The 23,947-nt window shown below is 41.7% G+C and overlaps 1 protein-coding gene across 1 annotated transcript in view; it reads left to right on the top strand.

Moving 5' to 3' along the window:
- Positions 1-11,000: 11,000 nt before the first annotated feature.
- Positions 11,001-23,947, top strand: part of Wwc3 (WWC family member 3) — a 110,599-nt gene continuing 97,652 nt past the window's right edge. The window contains exon 1 of the mRNA XM_026395169.2: positions 11,001-11,284. Within this exon, the coding sequence (XP_026250954.2) occupies positions 11,001-11,284 (284 nt within the window). The remainder of the gene's footprint in view (positions 11,285-23,947) is intronic.

Below are 23,947 nucleotides of genomic sequence, written 5' to 3'. Positions count from 1 at the left end.
CCACACACACATACATGCAGGCGAATTTATAAAATGGGAAACAATGTGACAAGGGCAGAAAATTAGAATGAGATTGTGCAAAAACAGAAACACAAGCACCTTAGAAAGAATGTAACCTGCATTATATCAGATCTGATTAGCTTGAAGCAAGCTCTGGACAGATGAGCAAGATTTCTAAGAATTTTAAGTTTGTGTGGAATTTATATGGTAAACAACATTGGTATTTAATCATTTTTGACATAGGATTGCAAAGATCTGCAATTTTTTATGTAAGCCCATTAATTTGGACATTGTACAGTTCTTCAAAAACATTGATTATAGCCCTCCATCTTTGTGTACAAAAAAACTCAGTTTTAAAAATTTGATAGTCAATTTACTTAGGGTTTCAAATATCTAATTTCCCCTTTAGTTTAGCCTAAAAACTTTATTTTTATTAATCTTTTTCCTTTTTGTGATTTCTTTTTTTCTTTGTTCTTTTTAGATATATAAGACAGAGTTATTTTGACATATTATACATATATGGAGTATAACTTATTAGGATCTTATTCATGTGATGTGTATGACCTGGAGTTACATTGGTCATGTATTCATATATGCACATAGGAAGGTTATGTCCAATTCATTCTACTTTTCTTTCTAATGTTTTTCTTTTTAAATTCATTATAAGTTTAGCAAATATAAATCACTTAAATTTTTTTTAGCTGTAGATGGACACAATATCTTTCTTTCTTTCTTTCTTTCTTTATTTTTATGTGGTGCTGCAGATCGAACTCAGGGTCTCACTTGTGAAAGGCAAGCGCTCTACTACTGAGCCATAGCCAAAGCCCAAATATAAACCACTTTTAAGGGACCTTTGGAAAACACTTAATCCTTTTTTCTTAATTAAGTTAATCAAGAAATTTTCATGCATTTTAAAGCACATTTAAAACTTTTAGTAGACTGCATTCAATTCCCTTTTAAATCACTTCAATTGTCTCATTTAACAAATACATTCCCAAGTATACAAATAACTTTTTGCAATCTAATGAATCAAATTTACATAGTGAAGTCTCTCTTAAAATACTCAAGTACTATATAAAAATTTTGTTTTCAACTAAAATCACAAGTTTAGATTACTCAATGATATGTTTTATTATGGTTTCCAAAGTTCAGAAATTCCTTTAAACTTTATAAATGCTTCATATATCAGATAAAGTTGGTACTCTGTATCTGCATATATTCAACTAACTGCAAGTTTTTTAAAAAAATTGCATCTCCACTGAATATGAACAGACTTCCCCTTCTTATCATTCCCTAAAGAATATAGTATAGCAATCTCTTGTGTAGTACTTACATTGTATTAGGTATTATAAGTCATCTAGAGGCTTGTGTAGGTTATATGCAAATACTAACCATTTTAGGTAAGAGTCTTGAGCATACTTGGACTTTGGTATCCTTGGGAGTTCTGGAACTAATCTCCTGTGGATGTCAATGGACAATTCAATACACAGATTCCTTCTGCATTCCAAGTATAAATCCTATAGTTGTTTTTCTCTTAAAGGGTACCTTTGTACCTTTCCTAAATCTTCCTGGAGGTGAAATATTCACCCCTACTTCAAATGATCTGTGTACACACCAAGATTTGGGCCTGGCCCTGACTAGATTCTTGTCAGTGCCCCTAGTGGGATACTTGAACCCTATTAATGATTGCTATGTCCATGGTACCATAATTTATTAAAGGTGGACTCAAAACCCTGACCTTTAGTTTTAAGTTATAGACATTATTGATTCTCCAATGCACACGTGGACTTCTGTAGGGCCCACAGCATTGATAACTTGATTGGATTTTGCATGTTTTTGGTTGTTAGGGTATGTATTTTTCCCTCTAGCTGTAAAGACCTTTGCACTTAAAGGAATCCTAAGATAGATAAGTATCCTTTCTATCTGCTAATAAAGACCTTTGGAATCCATGGAATCTTTCTAGAAGCTTTGATCAGATTTGGGTTTGGGGGCAGGATTGCCTCATAGATGGTGGTGTTTGCTTTCTTCCCAAGAGGCACATCATGTCTAGTGTCTTTTTTTCATGACCTCAGCAGGAACATTTAAAAATATATCCAAATAATTGTCAATTTTGGATACCTCATATGGGTTTGTCTGAGCTGTGGTAACAATTTTGAGGTTATTTTGACAAGATGTGATGTAAATGATTAACAAGATTATACTTTATTTATTTAACAAATATCTTGATTACTTGTTCTTTGCAGATATACTGTGGAGAATAAAACCTGCTCTTTGACTTCTGTTGCTTCTTGCCCAAGGTTTCTCAACCTCTCTACTATTGACATTTGGGGCTGGATAAGTCTGTTATCCAGGGCTTAGTATGAAGGTTAACAGCCTCCAATCAGTGGTCTCTACCCATTGAAATTTCAGTAGTTTTACCTCTCTTCTTCCCTAGTCTTTACAATAAAAAAATGTTTGCAGATGTCAACAAATGTCCCTGTGAGACAAAAACTACTGCTTTAGTTTAGTTGGGAAGGTAGATATCAACAAATAAATACGACTACAAATTTGATAGGGGCTATTAAGGGAAATTGTGGTAGTAATAGATAAATTCTGGTGTCTTAGTCCATCTGAGCTGCTATAATAAAATACCACAGATTGGGCAGTTTAAACTGTAGACATTTATTTCTCACAGTTTTGGAGGCTGGAAGTCTGAGATCAGGGTACATGCATAGTTGAATTCTGGGGAGGGCTCCCTCTCAGATGGCAGATTGCTGACTTCTTTTGCTTGTATTCTCACATGATGGAAGGAGAGCAAACTAGTTTTCTGGCCCTTTATTAGGTCACTTATACGATTCATGAGGGTTGTACCTCTAAGACCTGATTACTCCCAAAGGCCTCACCTCCTAGTAACATCACATTGGGGGTTTGGATTTCAACATATGATTTTTTTTTTTTGCCATGCTGGGAATTGTATCCAGGGCACCATGTGTGCCAGGCAAGTGCTCTATCACTGAGCCACATTTCCAGCCTCAGCACATGAATTTGGTGGGGACACATACATTTAGTCCATAATACCTGTTGAGGAGAAGTATCTCTGAGAAAGTGGTTTTCAAGTTGCTATCTAGCCCAAGAGTCAGCAAATGTTTTTCTACAAAGTGCTAGATAGAAAAACAAAGGTCAGATAGTAAATATTTTAGGCTTCCTGGTGTCTCTGTTGCTATTACCTCTGTAATTGTAGCCTGAAAGCAGCCATAGATAATATATAAATGAGTGGGCATGGCTGTGTTCCAGTAAAGCTTTATTTGCAAAAGTTGGCAGCATGCAAGATTTGGCTTGTGGGTCATTTTGATCTAAAGGTTTAACGGAAGTCAGACAGATAAAGGTATGTGATGTTTTATGCTTAATGTCTTATAAACACCAAGGCAGTTTTTACATGTCTTATTGCCTGGTCTATTGAAACTTATCTATCACACATACCCTATTTTCTGGAAGCTGGCAATCAGATCCACAGGCTTTGATCCCATTCAGGTTTGAATTTTTGGCAAGACTGTGTCATATGTGATGTGTTCTTCCATGGAAACAGATCAGGGCTAGCTTTTCTCTCTCTCTTCCCCTCCTCCCCCTCCCCCTCCCTTCCTCCCTCCCTCCCTCCCTCCCTCCTTCCCTCCTTCCCTCCCTCTCATGTGTTTGTGTGTGTGTGATGTTAGCAGCCATTGATGCTCAAAGTTGGGATCTAGTCAATTCTTGGAAGTTATAGTCCTTCATTCTAATTCTATCACTCCTTCAGGATTATCTGGAATGCTTCCATATAGGCGCTTTCCTTACCTACAGGTTGGATAGCCAGGGGTCTAGGGTAAATCTAAATTTGAGCATTATGTGGCAGATGGGTCATTTCTGATTTGCTTTTGGTCTCCACCAGATATGGCTATTACAGTTTATGGCATACATGCATCCATTGGGTCAAGTGTGCCATACCTGGGGTTTCTGGGTTTGACAAGATTTCTATGTGTGGTTATAGTGGGCTTCTGTTTCCTGGAATTTCCTGGTGCTGATTGGGACAGAGTTGTACAGACTCCAATCTGCACTAAAGCAGTAGCAGGAGGATGTGGGCAAGTTTCCAGGTGCTGGGCAGCTTCAAAAAACAGATTTATTCTCTTACAACTGTGGAGGCTAGAAGTCTGAAATCAAGGTTTGAATAGAGCCATGTACACTCTGAGGGCTCTAGTAGAGAATCTGTTCCATGCCTTTTTTTAAACTTCTGTCAGTCGCTACCAATCATTGACCCTCCTTCTCTTGGGCTACATCACTTCAATCTCTGCTTCCATTGTCACATGGCCTTTTCCCTGGGTGTCTGACTCTTTTCCTTTTCCTATAAAGATACCAGTCATATTAGGGTAAGTGCCTACCCCACTCTAGTGTGACCTCATCTTAACTGATTATATCTTCAAAGACCTTCTTTTCAAATAAAGTCACACCCACATGAGCCAGGAGTTAGGACCTCAACACATTTTTTTGAGGGGTCAGCACAATTCAATCCCCAAATCCAGGGAGTCAGGATGGTAGAAATTCTTCCTGCCACCAGGGTCATGTTGACCTCGGAGAGGTAACTGGGTTGGCAGGGAAGACTGGGGCAACAAATAACTCCATTTGTACGGACAGGTCTGATTTCCCCAAAAACAATCTCCTTAGCTCTCACTGAAAATTTTTATCCCTTAAGATTTTTCAAAGGACCATATGATCAAATCTCAAAGGCCTAACTTCATGGGTTCCTGTCTGTGTAGTTGACCAGAAACCTGTGTTCTGAAGGGCCTATGCTTATTTTGATGTTCTGTGACCATCTTGAAATTCTTCCAGTTTTTTGGACAGGGGTTAAATGTATTTTCATTTTGTATTACAAAACGTAGACTACAAATTACATAGCCAGTCCTGGATAGGGGCACCAGGCAGGAGGAAATGCATAGAAAAAAGGCAAAAATCAAATTTTATTTATAGTATGCTTGGCCTACAGGTAGCTTTTTTGTCCATTTCTACTTCCTTGCCTTGGAAGACTGACTGCACAGCAACATAGCCTAAAGCTGAGTCACAAACAGATCCAGGCTCTTTTTTTTTTTTAAATTCTTTTTTATAGTTGTAGATGGACAGAATGCCTTTATTTTATCTGTTTATTTTCATGTGGTGCTGAGGATCGAACCCAGTGCCCCATGCATGCTAGGCAAGCACTCTACCACTGAGCTAGAGCCCTAGCCCAGATCCAGGCTCTTAAGTGGACTCATCATATAGGACAAGGGTGGAAGTAACCTGTGATTACATTTTGCTCACTGACTGATGGGCTCAGCCCTTCTTAAGTGATAAATAAACCCTTGTTAATTATGGAGTTAAATGAAGAAAATATTGCCCAGATGGCTCTTTGAATCAACATTGTAGTATAATTGTTATTAAAAATTACACATATATTAAGTTTTTCTACCTTAGCACTTGTGACATCTGTACTGGATAGTTCTCTGTTGTGGCTGTTGCTGTGGGTACTGTAGGATGTGTAGCAGTATTCCAGGCCTCTACCCATTAGATGCCAATAGCACCCTTGACCTGGTTGTGGCAAGTATAAATGTCTTCAGACATTGCCAAATGTCCACTGCTCCCTGTCCCCCGTTGAGTGTCATCGATACATACCGGCCATGACCATCTTGGAGCTGTTGTTTCAGGATCCAATGAGGTTATTTGTGTTAATGAACTGTTCCATTCATGCTACAAAAAGACTAATTTGTAACCCTAGTGTCACCAAATGAAAAAAAGATTACTCATTACTGTGTGGGATAAATCCTCCTTCTTGTTTCTGCAAGCCCGAGACTTCTGAGCTGCTGTGCTTGGCTCAAGCAGAGGTCTGCAGTTTTAAGAATCTGTTTTTCCAAATACACAGGGGACCAGAGTCATAATCCTAAACAGGAGAGAGTCCAGCTAGGAGGAAGCATCTGGCTCATAGCAGCTGCATCTTCCTAAAATTATGGTTTGCCTGGAATAAATTTTAAATTGGCCCACTAGCATTGTGTTGAGCAGAACCCATGGGATGGAAAGGAAAAGAAGTAAAACTGTAGCATTGGGAGGAGAGGAAGGAAGCCGGTGATGCTGAGTTTTCATAAATTGGGGTGAGAAACTGATATCTCTCTCTCTCTCTCTCTCTCTCTCTCTCTCTCTCTCTCTCTCTCTGTGTGTGTGTGTGTGTGTGTTTTAAAAATTTCAGGTTTTTACTAACCCAGGTACACATCTACACAAATCGAGGAAGTCCCACTTGAGAACAGTACTCCCAGGTTTCTGGTCCACACAAAACATCCAAACAATGACTATTTTGATTGCAAGTCAAATAAGTATCTAAAGTTTATGTCTTTAAATAAAGTCATGAAATAAACATCAAGAAATAAGCCCACCTCAACCCCATTCAAATTCCTGAGCTCAGGGAGAGGACTCCTTAGGGATCTTTGCACTTTCCTCTTCCTTCTCAGCCCCAAAACCAGCAAAACAGGAATGAACAAGAATAACATCTTCTAATCTCCCCCAAGTCCTGAGGATTTGCATTATTTAAATATATGAGAAGCACCTATAATTGAGTAACTATTCTAGCATTTAAAGAATGCCAAACAATGAACCATTTCTTCTTCAGACCAAATCTAGCCCATTTGTTTTCGCTAGCACAATGTGTAGAATTACTCAATGTGTTACTTCCTAGAACACTATATTGTTTATACAAGGTAGGTAAGACTTCTCTAGCGATACTGTATTTATTTTTCTCACTCTAGCACTTGATGATTGCAGCTGTCATGGATTTCCCTTTTCTCTAGATTCTCAAGTATTGCAAATGTGCAGATTCAATTTTGCACCTTACGTTTGATAAAAAAGGTTATCCTTTGGGGAGAAGGGTGTAGAGAGAAGGCAGAATTTAACAGTAAAAAGCTTTAATCTCTGTCCTTGCTTGTTTGATTTACTCTGAACAATCATTTTAAAGACAGAATTCTGCAAGTTCTGTATCAGTATATTTTAACAGCTTCAGAAAGGGGATTTTCCAGAGGGTCTGGGTGGAGGAGAACAAAAGTATTTGCATGTCCTTTCCCCAGAACCTAAGTGGATTTTTCCTGAGCTGTTTTCCCTCTGAAATCTTGGTGGGAGGATCAGTCACTACAGTGCTCAGACTTTTATTGTTGGCATGACTGTTGGTATTACTGTGGAGGAAAGAAAGAATGCACAATTGTGCACTCAGTTAAGACTAAAGACTCCTTTACCCTGCAGTGTTGTGTGTGTGCATGTGGTTTTTAGTCCAACATGGAAAGCCCCACTTGACTGTAAGAAAGACAAGCCTTATTCTCCCTAACAGTTAATGCACGCGCACGCATGTGACTTCCCAATTTATGGCAAAACTGGAAGTTGAGTTTCTTCATCCCTCTACTGACTTCTTTTCTTTCTCAACTCTATTCATAGGTTTTTAGGGACAATTATCAGATAACTTGCACAAACATTACAAATCCATAGGGACTAGTGGGGGTAATAAAGGTCTTGGTCACCACAAATTCTGCCTTCTTTCTCTCTGATTCAGTTTCTTTTAGGAAGACAAAGGCAAGAACCTCACTTATCTCAGACAGAGTGGTCCAGAGGTGGTGATGGGAGCTTGCAGATTAAGCTTTTTCAGGGAGGGTCTCCAATGTCATCATTGGCATGCCTTGTCACATTCCTTTCTTATCTATTAATGGGAAGATCAAATGAAGAATACCTATAAATGCTATGATGATGAATTCAGTTCATGTTTACTAAGTGCTTAGACAAGAGCATGCACAGAGGAGACTATCTTAGGTTAGGCTCCCTAGAAGTGGCTGAGATGAGGTTCTCATGTAAGTGACTGGGAGCATGTTTCCACATGTATGAGGGGCAGAATAGGGCAAGGGAGGAGTTGGTAAAGCTATAGTTTTGGAGGAGTCTAGCTTCAGCCCACTGCCTGAGGAGCTTTGGGTATGAAAGGCACTAGAGTTTGTTACACCAAGGCAAGATGGTCTGGCTGTTATGCTGCACAGTCAGCCCCTGGGGGGAAGGTAGGTGTAAGCTCTCTGACATCTCTTGTCAATGGAGGGTTTTCTTCATTAATCTCTGGAGAAAAGTCAGCCAAGGCCACCTGTGACAGGCGCTGCAGCATCTGCTACACAAATCAATAAGGATTTGATGACAGCACCACGGAGCTCAGAACTTAGGAATCTTAAGACCTCAGTTTCCCCATCCAGGCTACCCTTCCTTCAGTCTCACAAAGCCTCCTGAGTCTTGAACTTGAGGCTGGCACCCTGGCTTCATTTGCAGACAAGCCACCAATATAATAGTCCATTTCTTTGTTTAGCGCAGACTCTATGCTGTTCTGTGCAGCATCCCAACCCCCAGCACAATGTCCATGCATGGTAGGCCCACAGCCTGCCTTTTCAGCTAGTCAAAACTGGTAGAGAAGGTTCCTCACCCCAGTGAAGGCCAGTCAGCATTGGCCTCCTTGATCTCCTGATTGGTGCAACTCCTCCCACCCCTTACACTTTATCTAGTGTTGTTTTCTTCTTGCCTTGTCTTCTGTGTATCCAGTGTGTGGAGTACCTGTTCTCTTTTTCTTTCTACCTCTTTCTGTAGAGGTTTCTTTCACTCTAGTATGCTCCAGCCCCACTCACATCAGTTTTGCGTGATAAGATTTGTATCTGGATTTGTGAGATTCTGAATGACCATGTGCCCAGAAGGGTGGAAATTCAGCTACAGAATGGCCATTTTTGGTGGTAACATGACTGCAGAGTGGGCAGAAAGGGAGGGGAAAAGAAGACAGTAGCAGCCCCATTGGTGATGAATCATACCAATCAGAAGGAAAAATGTCAGAACAGGGACGCTCAGAATTTGGGGAATTACCTGGCACATCACAAAGTACAGTTGTCTTTCAGTGTCTGATAGGGATTGATACCAGTTCTCCTCACCATACCAAAATCCTTGGATGCTCAAATCCCTTATATAAAATGGTTTAGTATTTGCCTATAATCTACACAATCCTTCCATTTACTTGAAGTCATCTCTGTTACTTGTAATACTTATTATGATGTAAATGCTATGTAAATAGTTGTTATACTGTATTGTTTAGTGAATTATCGCATGGAAAAAACCTGTACATGTTCAGTGCAGATGCAACCATCATAGGCCTAACTACATAGTACACACCAGCAACAACATGACGTCTTCTGTCCTTGGTTGATCAAACCTGGAACTCAGAACTCCTGAGTAGGAAGGGCCAACTGCATTTGCTTTTGTAAGCCTTCTCCCCTTTCCCTTGGGCACCTAAAAATTGTTCATATTTCACTAAAAGGACCCAAGTGTTGGAATTTCTACCATAGAACATTTGGGTTGGAGTACATAGATACTTGGGGAGCAAGGAAGTTTCTGTGTTGTGGAGGTGGGAGGAGGGAAGAAAGACCTTCCTTAGAGACATTCCTGTATCTTCACATTCTCCTTTTTAGAAAGAACTCTTCCTTCTATAAATTAGTACTATGTTACAAAAAATAAAAAGGAAGGTAAGTAATCTTTTGAAAATCTCACCCAAGGAATACAAGCGACTGTGAGTTTTTGGGGGGAATTTTCCTAGTCTCTTTCCCTGCATATCTGAATTTGGATCACTGTTAGACTTTTTACTAGATATTTTTGTATCGATAAAGTGATTAAAAACCTCCCTAATACTTTCTTGCATTTCTTGGCATACTATCTTATGACCTGCTCTGGCTGTGGAGCACTAAGTAGTTGGGGAGTTGGGAGCAAGACACACAGCTCCAACTCTGGGCCTTCTTTTCTCCACTATGAGATGTGAGGTGAACAGAAGTTACCATCTAGGGTTCATTAGGAATTGACACAGCTTCCCCCCCAGCAGTGCTCAAACTATCAGATCCCACAAACTGGTCTTTGTCTAGACCCTGGGCAAACCCTCTGGTGTTCTTCTGGGAGGGCTGCGAACTGGCCACCTGCTCGGCTGCAAGTTTCCAGTTGTGTCCTCCCTACCTCACCCAAGAGTACCACTGCGGGTTCCTCCTCCAGCTCCCTAGTTCCTTCTGCCTCTCCTTAGCGTCTTCACCCATTTTTGCGGGACCAGCTTGGGTATTTTGGGTAACCCCTAACCCCTAAGGTGCGCATAGAGGGGAGGACCCCAGATGTCCAAGGCCTAGGAACTGGGGAAATGAGGTGCCCTGCCTTTTCTCTGGAGAACTGTTGGGGCCCTAGGAGTCAGCCACAAGCTGGCAGCGCCTGCATCCCGGGTGGAGCGTCGTGCTCCTGGCCCTCCTTTCTCTCCGCGGTGGCCCCGGGGGCGGATTGACGTGGCGGCGCCCATCCTGGCCCCGTGCGGTTTCCCAGGGCTGGAGGAGGTGGTGCAGTGGGAGCGAAGTGGGAGGAGCGCCAAGCAGGAGAACTAAGGCAGAGGAGGGGCAGCCGGAGGGGGTGGGGTGGGGGTGGGGCTAGTAGCTGAGAACTGAGGAGGAGTCCCTGAGGGAGACTGGAGGAGGAGCTGCGAGCGAGCCGGAGCCGCTGAGGGAGAAGGAACGTAAGGGGAAAGCTCAAGGCAGAGGCCAGAGGAGGAGCCTTCGAGAGATTGAAGGAGGGGCAGGGAGCAGGGGAGGAGCATCTGAGAAGGGGGTGGAGCCTGTGGCGCCCCGCCCCTCTGACCGGCTGCACCGAGGAACGAAGATGGCCGGACGGGCCGCAGGAGCAGAGGGGCCGCCGACAGCGGTGGCTGCAGCTCCAGCTCTGGGACTGTGACTTCGCGCGAGGCAGCGACCCGGGCAACCGGGGCGGAGCGGGCGGCGCAGGCAGCGGCGCACGAGGCTGGTTGGGCGCCGGTGCGCGGGCGCCCGGCGGAGGATGCGCCGGGTGCGGCGGGCGGCTCCCCGCGGCCGCCCCCGCGACCCGGGCGCGGGGCAGTAGTGCTGGCGGAGGAAGCGGCACGCGCGGGGCGGCCGGGCGGCGGCGGGGCCAGGGCCGTCATGCCGTGGCTAAGTGGCGGCCGGCGGCGACGGCGAGGACAGTCGCGAGAGGCCCCGCGGGAGCCGCCGGCGTCCACGCAGTCCCAGCGTGAGCCGCCGCCGTCGGCACCCCCGGCCGCAGTCCCCGCACCTACGGTGCCCGCCGCGCCGCAGCCGACGCGTGCCCGAGAGAGCGCCGAGCTGCCACTGCCCGCCGGCTGGGAGGAGGCTCGCGATTACGACGGTCGTGTCTTCTACATCGACCACAACACGCGCCAGACGTCGTGGATCGACCCTCGCGACCGGTAAAGGGGCCGCGGGACCTTAGCGTGGGGGGCCACTGGCCGGTGCTGCCGGGGGGATGCACTGGCAACATGCCTAGCTCAGTGCAGGGCCACCGAGAGCCCGCTGGCGGGAGCAAAGAGCAGGGTACCCCTGTCCTGTGGCTACAAGGCCAGCATGGGTGCTATGATCTGGGTGTCTTCACTCTCAGGGCTAATAATGGACCTGAGCCCTGCGGTCCAGCTATGATCACGGCGTTACCATCCCTTAGGCCCAGGGAGAAGACCGAATACGCCAGGAGGCCTTTGGGTTTGGGCGAAGTTTGTACGTCCCAGGTTGAGGCGAATATCCATCTCCCCAGTACCCCTATCCCAGGGCTCTGAACGAGGATGTAGGTGTCCGCTCTCAGGGCCTTGAGTCTCTGGAGCGCAGAGTCCCGGTCTCCTCCCGGCCGGCCCCGTGTCGCGGAGCGGACACTGATTCGGTTCCCTCACGTCACCCGCTGTTCGGGGCCTGGGAGTTGGGCCCCTGGAATTTCCTCTCCCGGGGCTGACGGATGGCCCTCTTTTCCTTTTTCTGTGGTAGCCTCGCCCATCCCTTTCCCGGGCCTCTTCGGCCCATCGCATGGGCTCAGGCAAAATGAGCTGTCACCTTGTATCACAAACGTGCGCCCCAGCTTCGGGGTGTGGGTTCCTTGCCTGGCGGGCTCAGCCTGGTTTCCATCCAAAGCCTGATGCCAGACGGGCACTTCAGGGATTCCCAACCCTTTTGGAGTTGGGAGAAATTGTTCCCTAACTGTTGGTTTCTCTAGCGCCTTAAAAATCGAGTTAACTTCTGTTTGAAATAGCCTTGTGTACTGCAGCCCGAATGGAACATGATTAGTCCCATATGCTTTTGGAATAAGTGAAAAACATGAGTTTAAGTTTCCTTTTTGTGCAAGATATGCATAGGGCACAAAATTGTTTTATTATTCATGTAAATAAATCTGATCAAGTAAAAACAGATTCTTCTAAAAGCACTACCAGATTTTATTTAATTAATTTCATGTAATGAAGATTTTCCTTGACTTTTGTTTGATTCTAATGGTTCATCTGCTTTTGGAGAGATGTATTTTTTGTGGTTGAAACCAAGTGTTTCCACTGGTTATCTGATATCTTGTCCTCTCTAGAGCAACTTCTCTCCACCCTGGTGTGAGTGCCAAAAAGGAAATACTGCAGGCTTCCTAGTGATTTCAAGACTGAAAAGGCCCAGTGTGGTGACATTGTGCCTGCTTCCTCCCACCTACACAGGAAAGGCAGCCTGCATGGCACTGGCGTTTGAAAATAAACTTGTAAGGAGGGAAGCTGCTGACTTGTTTGAAGATTTCTCTGGGTTCAGATGGAGAACAACAAAACAAAACAAAAGGATGGAGGTTCCCCAATATTCTCTCTGAACATTGCAAACTTCTAGACTCAGAAACTTAACATAAATCCTGGCACAATTTTATGGGTTAAAAGGATGCTTGATTATTTTGAAAATCAGGTGACATCATATTATAATTTCAACCAAATGTTAGAACCACATCTGTTTGATCAAACCTTAGATGGTTCAGGAATTGGTAGAACTGCTTGGAATGTGGTGCCCTTTTGTACTTATGTCTGCTAAAAGCCCAAACAACTGGAAAATGAACCAGTTAAAAATAGTGTTTTGCTTAGAAAAGGCTAAGGCTCATTTTATGAGAGTAATATAAAACAGTTGTGGTTGTACTGGAATTGGGACTCATGATGAAAGATATAAATGTAAGAATTTTTGTTTCAGTGGTGTAACCTGTAACATAGGTATGCAGACCAGCTTGTAGGATCTTTGTTTCTATATATTTCATGCACATCTCCTATGTTCCTTTTTTCGGAAGTCTGTCTGTTACTGAATAACATTTTTTTTACCCTTTTCAGACATCACTTATTTTGTAGGTTCTTTAAAAGTCCTGTTTCTAATGCTAAGTGTTGATTGAGTGAACTAAAGTGGATATTCTACTTTTTTTTTGGTAAAGTAAAAACATACGTATACTTTTATGAGACATTGTTTTTATAGTGAGTGAAAATTCAGCCGGGACAGCTTGAACTTCAGCTCCCATAATACCTTGCCCGAAATATGTATGGAATGTTCAGCAAGCCACAAACATCTCCGTAGAGTGTGCTGAAGGGTGTAATAGTCATTCTTCTTCCTCTTTCAAAACACAACGTTGTCGATTTTTATAGGTGACTGGTAATCCTTTAAAGTTGTAATTAACTTTTATTATATGGATGGGACTGTATGTCAGAATGCAATGTTTTCTCCATGTGCATCTGACAGTTAAAACCCTTTTTGTGTTGTGTTTGCTTCACATGCCTGGAAAATGGTGTTCAAGAAATGAGAACTTTTACCAGTTTCCAAATGGAAAGTTGAAAGGAGAGCGACAAATAAATAAAATGTTTCTAAAGAAAATGAAATTATGGAGAAATAAATGAATGCAGTAAGTTAGGTGAAAATTGTTGATTTTAAACATTTATTTCATATATAATTTAGTAAAACCTATAATAGCATGAAATATGCTGCTGTTAGCAAAACTAAGGGCCAAGAGATGTAATTGCAATTCCTTCTAGAGTATTATAGTAATTTCATTCAGTGTTCTGTTTAACAACATTTGATGTTGCCACCTTGGAATATTGGTGAATTATCGTAGCTCTATTTTTTAAAATTACAACAAAGAGAATGCAAGCCTAAGGAAACATATTTTCAAATGTGACTACAAGTGTATCAAAGTCTCAGTATTTTATAAACAGATTTTTTATTTTATTATTAATCCTAGGTTTAAATTTATTATTTTATAGACCAATATTATGAATATAATTTTTATAGTGAGTTTACTGCGAATTGTCTCCAAAATTTTTGTTACAAAGTTAATTCACTATTTCTATGGCTGGCATTTTCTTTGCATAAGTCTTAGGTGGTTTACATTAGTGACACATATATATTTGGCATATGTTAACTCAGTACAATGATCACCTTATTAAAAGGTATTTACCATCTGGCAGAAAATATAGGAAGAAAAGTTTTGTACCTTTGTAAAAATTCAGTCCCTTTAATAGTTGTGTGTATATATATGCTTCCTGCAGGTTTCTTTTGATATTATTCTGTAGAAGGACCTGAGTTGTTGAGACTGCATGTTTTGCTTCCTGTAGCTCAGCTGGAGTTGTACACTCCTGGAAATGCCAGCTCTGGGCATCTTAAGAATGGAAGGAGAAGTCACATTTGAGATCAAAGCAGAGTGTAAATAATTAAGATGTGGTGGAAGACCAAGATTATATCATGGCATGAGCTTTTTTTGGGGAACCATTTGTTCATTGCACAGGATTTGGCCTGTATCTCATGGAAGCATTTTGTGATATATTAAAAGTCCTCTGAGCTGGCTTTTGCTTTAAAAAAAACAGGAAAAAGAACACAAAATTTATTATATGCCTAAGGTACGAGAGTATTCATCTTCAGTCTTTTGTTCTAAGGAGAAAAACAGTACAAGGCTCCAGAATTCGCCAGGCTGGAGCCCCATATAACAGAGACAGATAACATTGTTAGTTCTTGAAATCTTTATTTAGAATTAATTAATAGGAACTTGTCTATATTTACCCCTATAGAGTCTATTTCTGGATTCTACATATTGTCCAGGTTGAGCTTTCTAATAAACAACTAATAATTTCTCCTTTTTTCATCATAGTGTTTGCTTGAGTGAATGTCTGGCTTTTAAGGCCAGCAGGGATCAACCCTGGAAGAATCTTCTCTTTCTTCCATTTAGATTGTCAACCACCACTTTTTGGTCTAGTATCATCTCCCCCCCCACCACCACCAAGACAAGTAACTGGAAAAGTCATTAATTTCTAAATATAACCCCCGGATGTTTGAAAATCTCTTAGTTTCCTTCTCTTTGCTTTGATTCTGATTTGGGAAATTAAAATGTTGTCTTATCACTTTTTATGGTAGGTTCTACTTCAGGAGCCCATGTGTCAAGTGACATGTTCAAGGTCACCTGGTAAGTCTGAGGTGGCCTTTTAGACTTTTAGCCCAGGTTCTTTTGATAGTGTTGGCTGCCTTTCCAATAAAGTTAATAAAATTAATCTGACGGAATAAAAGTAAAATTAAATTCTACTGAGCTCAGTTACCCCATTTAAATTTAATAAAGTGAATGAATATTTATGGAGAGTCTTAACTTCCTTTGTTCTGGGATGTTGTGGAGATGAAGTTGGTTGGTAGATAGACATAAAAATGAAGAGACTAATGATCACAGGGCATCCCAAGATTAATTAAATTCCTCACTTGGTAATCTCTTCCCAGAAAAGGAGGGAGAGCTCACTTGAGCTTGGGTGGCATTTATTCCTGTCCATTGGTCTCCTGGGGTGAGGGCTTCTTGTCCCTTTATAGTGCCAGGCAAGATAAGGGGAAAATAAGAAAAATTGCTGGAGTTGAGGCAGTGCTGGGTGTGTTCAGAATAATTGAGTTGATTCCCTGAATTTTCATGTGAAAACTGACCAAGTTTTCATGTGAGGGACAGAAGACTCTAGCCAGACCATGCATAGTTTAGACTCCCACAGCTTTGGGGCCGGAAAAGCTAGGAACATTTTGTTCAAGCTCTTCTTTTTGCACTTCAGAGCATAGCCAAGTGTTGTGTTCCGATTGAAGTTAGAAGGGCAAGGGTTTGAGCTGGGGGTCTTCTGATCCCCATCCAGTGCTCCTTCTATTATACTACCCAACTACCCAATCCCCACCCATTTTCAAGCATACTACCTCTGATCATTTGCTTGTTCATTCATTCAATAATGGTTTGTTGCATAGCCTCTTGGTCTTGGGCCTTCTTCCAGGGCTGGGACTTTAGTAGTGAGTGGTCCCCACCCATGGATTTTTCTCTGCTGGGATCCCTTGGCTCTGTGCATCTTATTTATTTATTTGTTTATCTATTGTGTTTCTGGGGATTGAACCCAGGGCTGTGTGCCTGCTAGAAAAGTGCTCTACCATTGAGCTACACCCACCCCAGCCTCTGGCTTTCTGAATATGATGGATACATGTTGAGTGCTAATTGTGTGCTAAACACTTTAGGCATTTGCATGGATGTTTTCATCAAAAGCCCATAATGGCTATGTGAGGTATAGGTGGATACATGATGAAACTTAACTTTGTGATCTCATTCCCATGCTAATGAGGGGCAACATCTGTATGCCTCCAGAGTTGAGCCCTGGAGTCAATATGTACTTTACCCTCCCCTAGTTAGGTAACTGTGTACCCCTTGCATCGTGCTAGACACACTGGTTATTTTTATCGTGTGTTTTTTGCTGTTTGATATTTAATCCCCCTGTGGTATGATGACTTCTTAAAGATGTCAATGTCTTAATCTCCAAAACCTGTTAATAAATTACCTTCCATGGCAAAACAGCCTTTGCAAATGTGATTAAGTTAAGGATACTGAGTTATGGAGATAATCTGAATTATATGTGCAGGTTCAGTGCCAATATCATCACAGGGGGTCTTGGTGGAGGGAAGAAGGAGGGTGAGGGTCAGAGTCAGAGGTTGAGAGGTGACAATAGAAGCAGAGGTTGGAGTCATATGGTCATGAGTCAAGGAATGCAGGCATCCTCTAAACGCTGGAAAAGGCAAATGAATTAATTCTCCCCTTTAGTCTGCAGATGCGAGGTAGCCCTGCTGATACTTTGACTTTAGCCAAGTGAAACTGATATTGGATTTCTGATCTCCAGAATTGTAATATAATAAATTTGTGTTGTTTGAAACCCCTTGGTTTGTGGCAGTTTGTCACAGCATCCTTCCTAGAAAGAATGGAAGCATCTGGTTAGCTTAGTGTCTTTGATAATAGCCTCAAGAGCTGACATTTATCACATGCCTATGAAAGTACCGTGCTAAGTATTTTAAAGCCATTTCTCCTCCTGGTTCTTCACAGTCTCCTTAGTAAGTCCTTGTTTCTAGTATGGAGTTTCATGTTGTGGACTCACATCAATTATAATGCACCAAGTCATATCTGATGAACTAGTTAAGTATGGCATGGTGGGTCGACTGGATTTCAAAGAATAGAGGTAGGTTGGAGACAATTGAAGGTTTTCTCAGATAGTAATGGGAATGAACCAGAGGGATCAGGAGCTAGGGCTAGAAAAGACAGGGAAGTGCAGAGGATTTAGGTAGTACTTGAACTAATTCCAGTGAAATCAGGAGGGATGTTAAGAATCTTGCTACCACCTTAGGAGGAACTGAGGCACACTGGGCCAACCTGACAGCCTTCTTTTTAGCCATACTTGGAAGCTTTCATTTTTTGTTATTATTTTATGTCCTCAATAACTTGGAGACTAAGAGAAACATTCATCCCTCAAGTTACTGGATGATAGGTAATGTCCTAAAAGTTATCCAAACCATGAAAGTTACTTTGGACCAAGATTTCTTAACTTTAGTACTCTTGATATTTGAGACAGTATAATTCTTTGTTGTGTGGGCTGTCCTGTGTAGCATAGGATGTTTGGCAGCATCTATGGCCTCTACTCACTAGATGTAGATGCCAGTAGCAAACCTTCCAGACTTTACAATTTTGACAATCAAAAATACCTCCAGTTGGGTGTGGTAGCACAGGCCTGTAATCCCTGTGACTTGGGAGGTTGAAGCAGGAGCATCACAAGTTTGAGGCCAGTCTCAGCAACTTAGCAAGGCCCTAAACAACTTAACAACATCCTGTCTCAAAATAAGAAAATAAAAAGGACTAGAGATGTATCTCAGTGGTAAGTAAAGTGCCCCTGGGTTCAATCCCCCTTACAAACAACAAAACAAAAATTAAAAAAAAAACAACCCTCCAGATTGTCAAATGCCTTCTAAGGGGGAAGTATTCCCTGGTTACAATGTTTCATTTTTGACAGCTGAATTTGTTTCAAGCAGATTGACAGTTCCTGAGATACTATGTAATAATGGGTAAAACCACAGAGGCCTGATTTCTGTGTTTCCATGAAAAACAGACATTAAATGTGTTTATATGAAAAAACAAATCAGCATATTAAACTTTGGGAATGTATATTAGTATGTATATTGCTGAATTCTGTCAATCAAGAGGTATTTATACTCAGTCAAGTGTGTGTGTGTGTGTGTGTGTATATGTGCATGTGTGTGTGTGTGTGTGTGTGTGTGTGTGTATGTGTATGCAGTGAAACAGAAGAAAATGAATCTGTTCACACTTTATTGCAGCGACCCAGGGAGCTAACCTGACCTTTTGAATATATAGGCATATGTGTGTGCATATGCACCTACACATGATATCAACTGCTCAAGATGCCCAAGCCATTTGGGTGTTCCTTCCATGGAAGGAATGAGAGTATTGCTTCTGCCTTTGCTCAGAATATGTAGAAATGCAGAGCAAACACATCTTGAAAGGTTGCTTTCTGGAGCTATGGGATTTCCATCCAGAAAGTCATCTTCTTTCTTTAAAGAGGAAAGGGCTCAGGAAAGAGTGGAAAGGAGGCAGGAGGAATGTTGATGTTGATAATGAATGAGGATGGAAACTGGCTGTGCAAACATTAAAACTACAGAGAAAATAGTTGCACTTAAGCAGCATTATAATTATAGCACTTCATCATAAATATCACATGGCACTCTAAATGGTCAAACTAGAGGAATATTCAATAAGTTTTAGTACATCTGCTCAGTGGCAGCCTACACTCCCAATAAGAATGCCAATGCCAATGATAAAAACTGCAGGGCCACAAGGGGTAGAAAACACATAAGTGAGAGTACTTTTTGCTGGTGGCAAAAGCAGAAACTTCAGTCCATCTGGCTTTAAAGGATAAGGAGGTATTGTTATATTTTTCACATAAGAAAAGGTGCTAAGGGCAGACCTCTCCAAATGCTTATTTTATCCATTCATCTACCTTATCAAGGACTTGGTCTTTTCACTCAACCACTCTTGGCTTCTCAGCCAGCTCCTTCCTGGTTCTGTGGTAGCAATATGGTTGCCCAGCTCCAGGTTTACACGGAGAATAGGACTCAATTAGCAGGAATTCCTTCCATATAGGTCTATGGGGACAAAGACCTTTTCTCCAGACCTATCTGTCTCACACCTCCCTTCACAGTTCATTGGACAGGTCTAGGTCCTGTGCTCCTGCCTCAGTCAATTGCAGGCATAAATACTATATGATTGACTTAGTAAAATCTCAAGCACTGTAGATATTTAGGGCTGGATCATTCTTTGTTGTGGTAAGGACTGTCACATGCATTATAGGATATTCAGCATCATTCTTGGCTTCAACCTACTAGATGCCAGTAAAACCCACCCTAAAATGTAATAACAAAATATGATATTAAATAAATGCTGCCCAATATCCTCCATGGGGTGAGATCCTCTACTCTTAAAATTACTGAAAAGTTATAAAGATTGGGCAGTTTTCACATTGTGAACATTTCAAGTCATCATAGAATATTTGTCAAAACCAGGAAGCTAATCTTGATATGTTATTATTAACCAAACTCTAGATGTTTGGATTTCACTAGTTTTCAATAATGTGTTTTTTTCCTGAGCCAGTTGCTTTTAGAACTAAATTGTTATTTGCATGGTTAAACCTTATGAAAATATCTATTATCTATCTGTTTTGCAGTCCTGAGAATTGAAACCAGGGCCTCATAAATGATATGTAAGTGCTCTACCACAGAGTTACATCCCCAGTCTTTTTAAATATGTATTTTGAGACAAGGTCTCACTAAGTTTTCTGGGCTGGCCTTGAACTTGTGATCCTTCTGCCTCAGTCTCCTGAGTAAACTGAGGTTACAGGTATGTACCACTGTGCCTGGCTTAAACCCAATATTTTTGTGGGTGATCTTTTATACCATTGACAACTTTGCTTCAAGGCCTCATGACAGAGTGCAGGGATTCTGAAGAATTTTGGAATCATGGAACTTGTGAAATATGACGTAAGGATTCTGTGTTTGGAAAAAGGGGCCAGGTACAGGAGTTTGCATATGATGTTGGAAGAATTACCAATCTCTGCAAGCCCAGCTATAGTGCTCACTCTGTAAATATTGCAGAATGAATTCATCCTCCCATATTTACCATCACTTGCCCAGGTTTATCAAGAAGATTCATCCCACAGTGATTCACTGAGAAGCTTCCATGATTTCCCCAGCTCTTCCTGGCCTCTCAAATAACTCACCTTTAAATTGTGGTGTACAGACACTAGATACAGTTCCCTCAAAACATGATGCTAAGTGAAAAGAGCAGATGTAAAGACAACATTTTTGTTGTATTTTATGATCTGATTTCTACAAAGTGTCCAGAAAAAACAAATCCATGGACATGGAAAGTGGATTTGTGATGCCTGGGACTGGGAATAAGAGGGGGTGGTGACTTCAAGTGGGCCTGAGGGCTTTCTTGGGGTGATGGAAATGTCCTATATATCGCAACTTCAGTAAGCTTACTAAAAAAATCATTGAATTGTACATGTGAAATGGGAGAGACTTACTGTATGCAGACTATACCTTAATAAAGTTGTTTATAAACAATTTTTTAAAGGTAACTGACTTTTAAATTCAAGTGGTTACCTTGACTTTGTAGGTGGAGAGACCAGACTATGTAGATTAGACTTGGCAGTCTCTAACCATGCAAAAGGTTTTTAAGCTTCTCAAAATGTCCATCCAATTGTCAGGGAAACCTGCCAAGAAGCCACATGTTAACATTTCCTAGGAGTTTTGCCAACTGTAAGGGGAGAACAATACCATGTAACAACCTGGTAATCATTACTAGGTTAAAAATATAAGTTGGTTTTTTACCAAGGCAACTTTTTCATTCAGAGCAATTTCTCTTATAGGGTGACTCACCAATACTTCTGTTTGTTTTAGTAAAGTTGAAGTGGTATCTGATTACCTGGCAGCATTTGGGGTAAAGTGAATTTTGTGGATAAAGGCCTTGGGCCTTTAAGTATCAACATTCTTTTCTTTCATAAATTTTTGGAAGAATATCTTTAATATTGTATTATATACTTTTTGTAATGTTTTTTTTTGATGGTTAGGATTCATACAGGTGAATATCAAGGTTGACATGTCCTGGAATGTACCACTAACTGCATGGACTGCCTAGGTGTGGGTATCCATGATTTTAGACATGAACAGAATTGATTATGACTCTTGTTTTTTTCCATTTGTCATGTGTCCCAAGGCAGGTTATCTGGGCTCTCTGAACCTCAGTTTCCTTTTCCATAAAATGGGGACTGAGTATTTGCCAGTTTTGAGGATTCAGTAAATAGGGCAAAGCACTTCATCAATGTCTAGTACAGAATAGGCACTTACAGTTTGTTTTAGTCACCTATTTTGCTGCTATGACTAAAATATCCAACCAAAAAAAAATGTAGAGAAGGCAAAGTTTATTTAAGGGCTCACAGTTTCAGAGGTCTTCGTCCACAGAAGGCGGACACCATTCCTCTGGGCTCAAGGTGAGGCAGAACATCATGATAGAAGAGTGTGGTAGAGGGAAGCAGCTCACATCGTGATCAGGAAGGAGAGGGGGAGAGAGAGAGAGAGAGAGAGAGAGAGAGAGAGAGAGAGAGAGACAGAGACAGACACAGACAGACACACTGCACTCTCCAGATACAAAATATATACCCCATAGCCATGCCCCCAGTGAACCACTTCCTCCAGCCACACCCCACTGGCCTCCAGCCCCTGCTCAGTTAATCCCATCAGAGATTGATTCACTGATTAGGTTAAGGCCGTAACCCAAACATTTCTCCTCCAAACCTTATTGCTCTCACATGTGAGCTTTTGGGGGATACCTCACATGTTAAAAAACAGTTTAATTGGTTTTATGCTCGTATTCCATAGTCATTCAATCTTGTTCTTCTCCAGTGTCTTTGCTCTTCAGCCTGTCAAAATTTCCTTTCTCCATTATATCACTTGGGCTTCTGAATTGTTTCCTTATTTTCCTTGGAGTTGGGTGGCACTGGAGGCTTGCCAGTGTAAAGACAAGTGCTCAGAGTTCATGATAACTATTGTTCTTCCCTGCTTGTGACTATTCTTTGCATTCTCTTGATTTTGTGGCTGGGTAAGTAAAGTTGATGGAAATTAAATGTTACTAAGTAGAGATAACAGATTGAAGCAGAGCCATCAGACTCTGTGGAGGTCCAGAGGGTAAATATCTTTTATTTACAGACCACAGAAGCTCTGTGGAAACTACTCACCTCTGCGTTGTAGAGCAGAAGCAGGCATAGATAATAACATAAATGAATGAGCTAGCTGTGTTGCAATAAAACTTTATTTACAAAGACTGGAGGCAGGCTGGATTTGTTCTGAAGGCAGTCTGTTAATCCATGGTCGATGTCATGCTTGTTTGTTTACCATGTTAATAAAACAAAACTTTTATATCATAAAATTTCATTATTGTTTTATTAGCTTGGTTACAAATCTGAAAATACCCTGAATATGTACAAAATTATTGATTTATAGGGTGTGAATGTCATTGTGTTCTGGAACTTGGATGTAGTACTTAGTGATATTAGAGACTGTAAAAAAGTTCTTATCATATGAATGTTTCTATAACTAGTAGTCACTTACTACTGAACAGATAGTAAGAATAGGAGTTGATTGAAAGTCAGAATTATCAGCTACATCTTCTTGGCCCTCTCATACAATAAGTATGAGGCAGTTTTTTATTGTTTGTGTCAACAACTTTCAGATGTACAAATGTACAGGTGAACTTACTTTTGGAATGAAATGATGTTTGCCCAAGTATCTGTGCCCTGTGGGTTTTAGAAGGAAACCCACAGAGTACAGAGTGAAAGAGGTTGGGGCAGCCTAGGAAGTTCTTGCTTTCATGAGGCTCATAGGCCTATGGTGAGGGATGGGAAAGTAGATGAAGTAGGTTAGAGAGAGGCAGTGGAAGAAATTAATAGTAAAGAGTTAATTTCAACATTAGCTTAGGTATTTTCTTAGCAGCATGTGCCTGAAGCTGTAAAAGATCTACATACTCTGAGGTTCACAAATTCCACTAAAACAGTGGTGGTCCTTAGCCAGGGATAATTTAGCCCCCTAAAGACATTTGGCAATGTCTGGAGACATTTTTGGTTGTCATAACTTAGTGATGGGTGGGAAGAGTGTGTGCTAAGGGCATTAGTGGTTTAGAAGCCACGAATGCTGCTAAGCATCCTATGGTGGGGCCACCATGCACAGGATGGCCTCTTGTGACAAAGAATGACTATAGTTCTGAGATCAAGAACCTGCTCCAGGGTCCAACACTGAGCTATTCCTGGAGAGTCCTTGTTCATGTGGGGTAGTGTAGTGGTAGAAAATAGCAATAATGAATATGTCAGTACCTTTAGGGCAAAAAAACTCTGGCTAGTGAAGTTGACAGAGAGTATAGTGGGGTACAGGTGGCCATTTGGGAAACAGGGAAAAGCTGGCTATTGAGGAATATTTTGAGGTGATGCCTGAAGGAGGGTGAGGAGGGAATCTGAGGTATCTGGAGGCAAATGTTTTCAGGCAGAAAACCGCAGAAGCAGAGTTGAGAGTGATGAGGCCAGTAGGAGAGTGAGTGGGTTGAGGTGGCTCTTGAAGGGCCCGTGCAGACTCTGACTGTGATTCTGAGCAAGATGGGGAGCCATTCTATTGGGAAGACTTTATATTGAATCCCTCTGACTGCTGTAGGGAACTAGGAGGGT

This window comes from Urocitellus parryii, chromosome X (genome assembly GCF_045843805.1).
Source record: "Urocitellus parryii isolate mUroPar1 chromosome X, mUroPar1.hap1, whole genome shotgun sequence".
In the NCBI taxonomy this organism is placed as follows: Eukaryota; Metazoa; Chordata; class Mammalia; order Rodentia; family Sciuridae; genus Urocitellus; species Urocitellus parryii.
The sequence above is the reverse complement of the archived record's forward strand: the minus strand, read 5'-3'. Positions and strand labels throughout refer to the sequence as shown.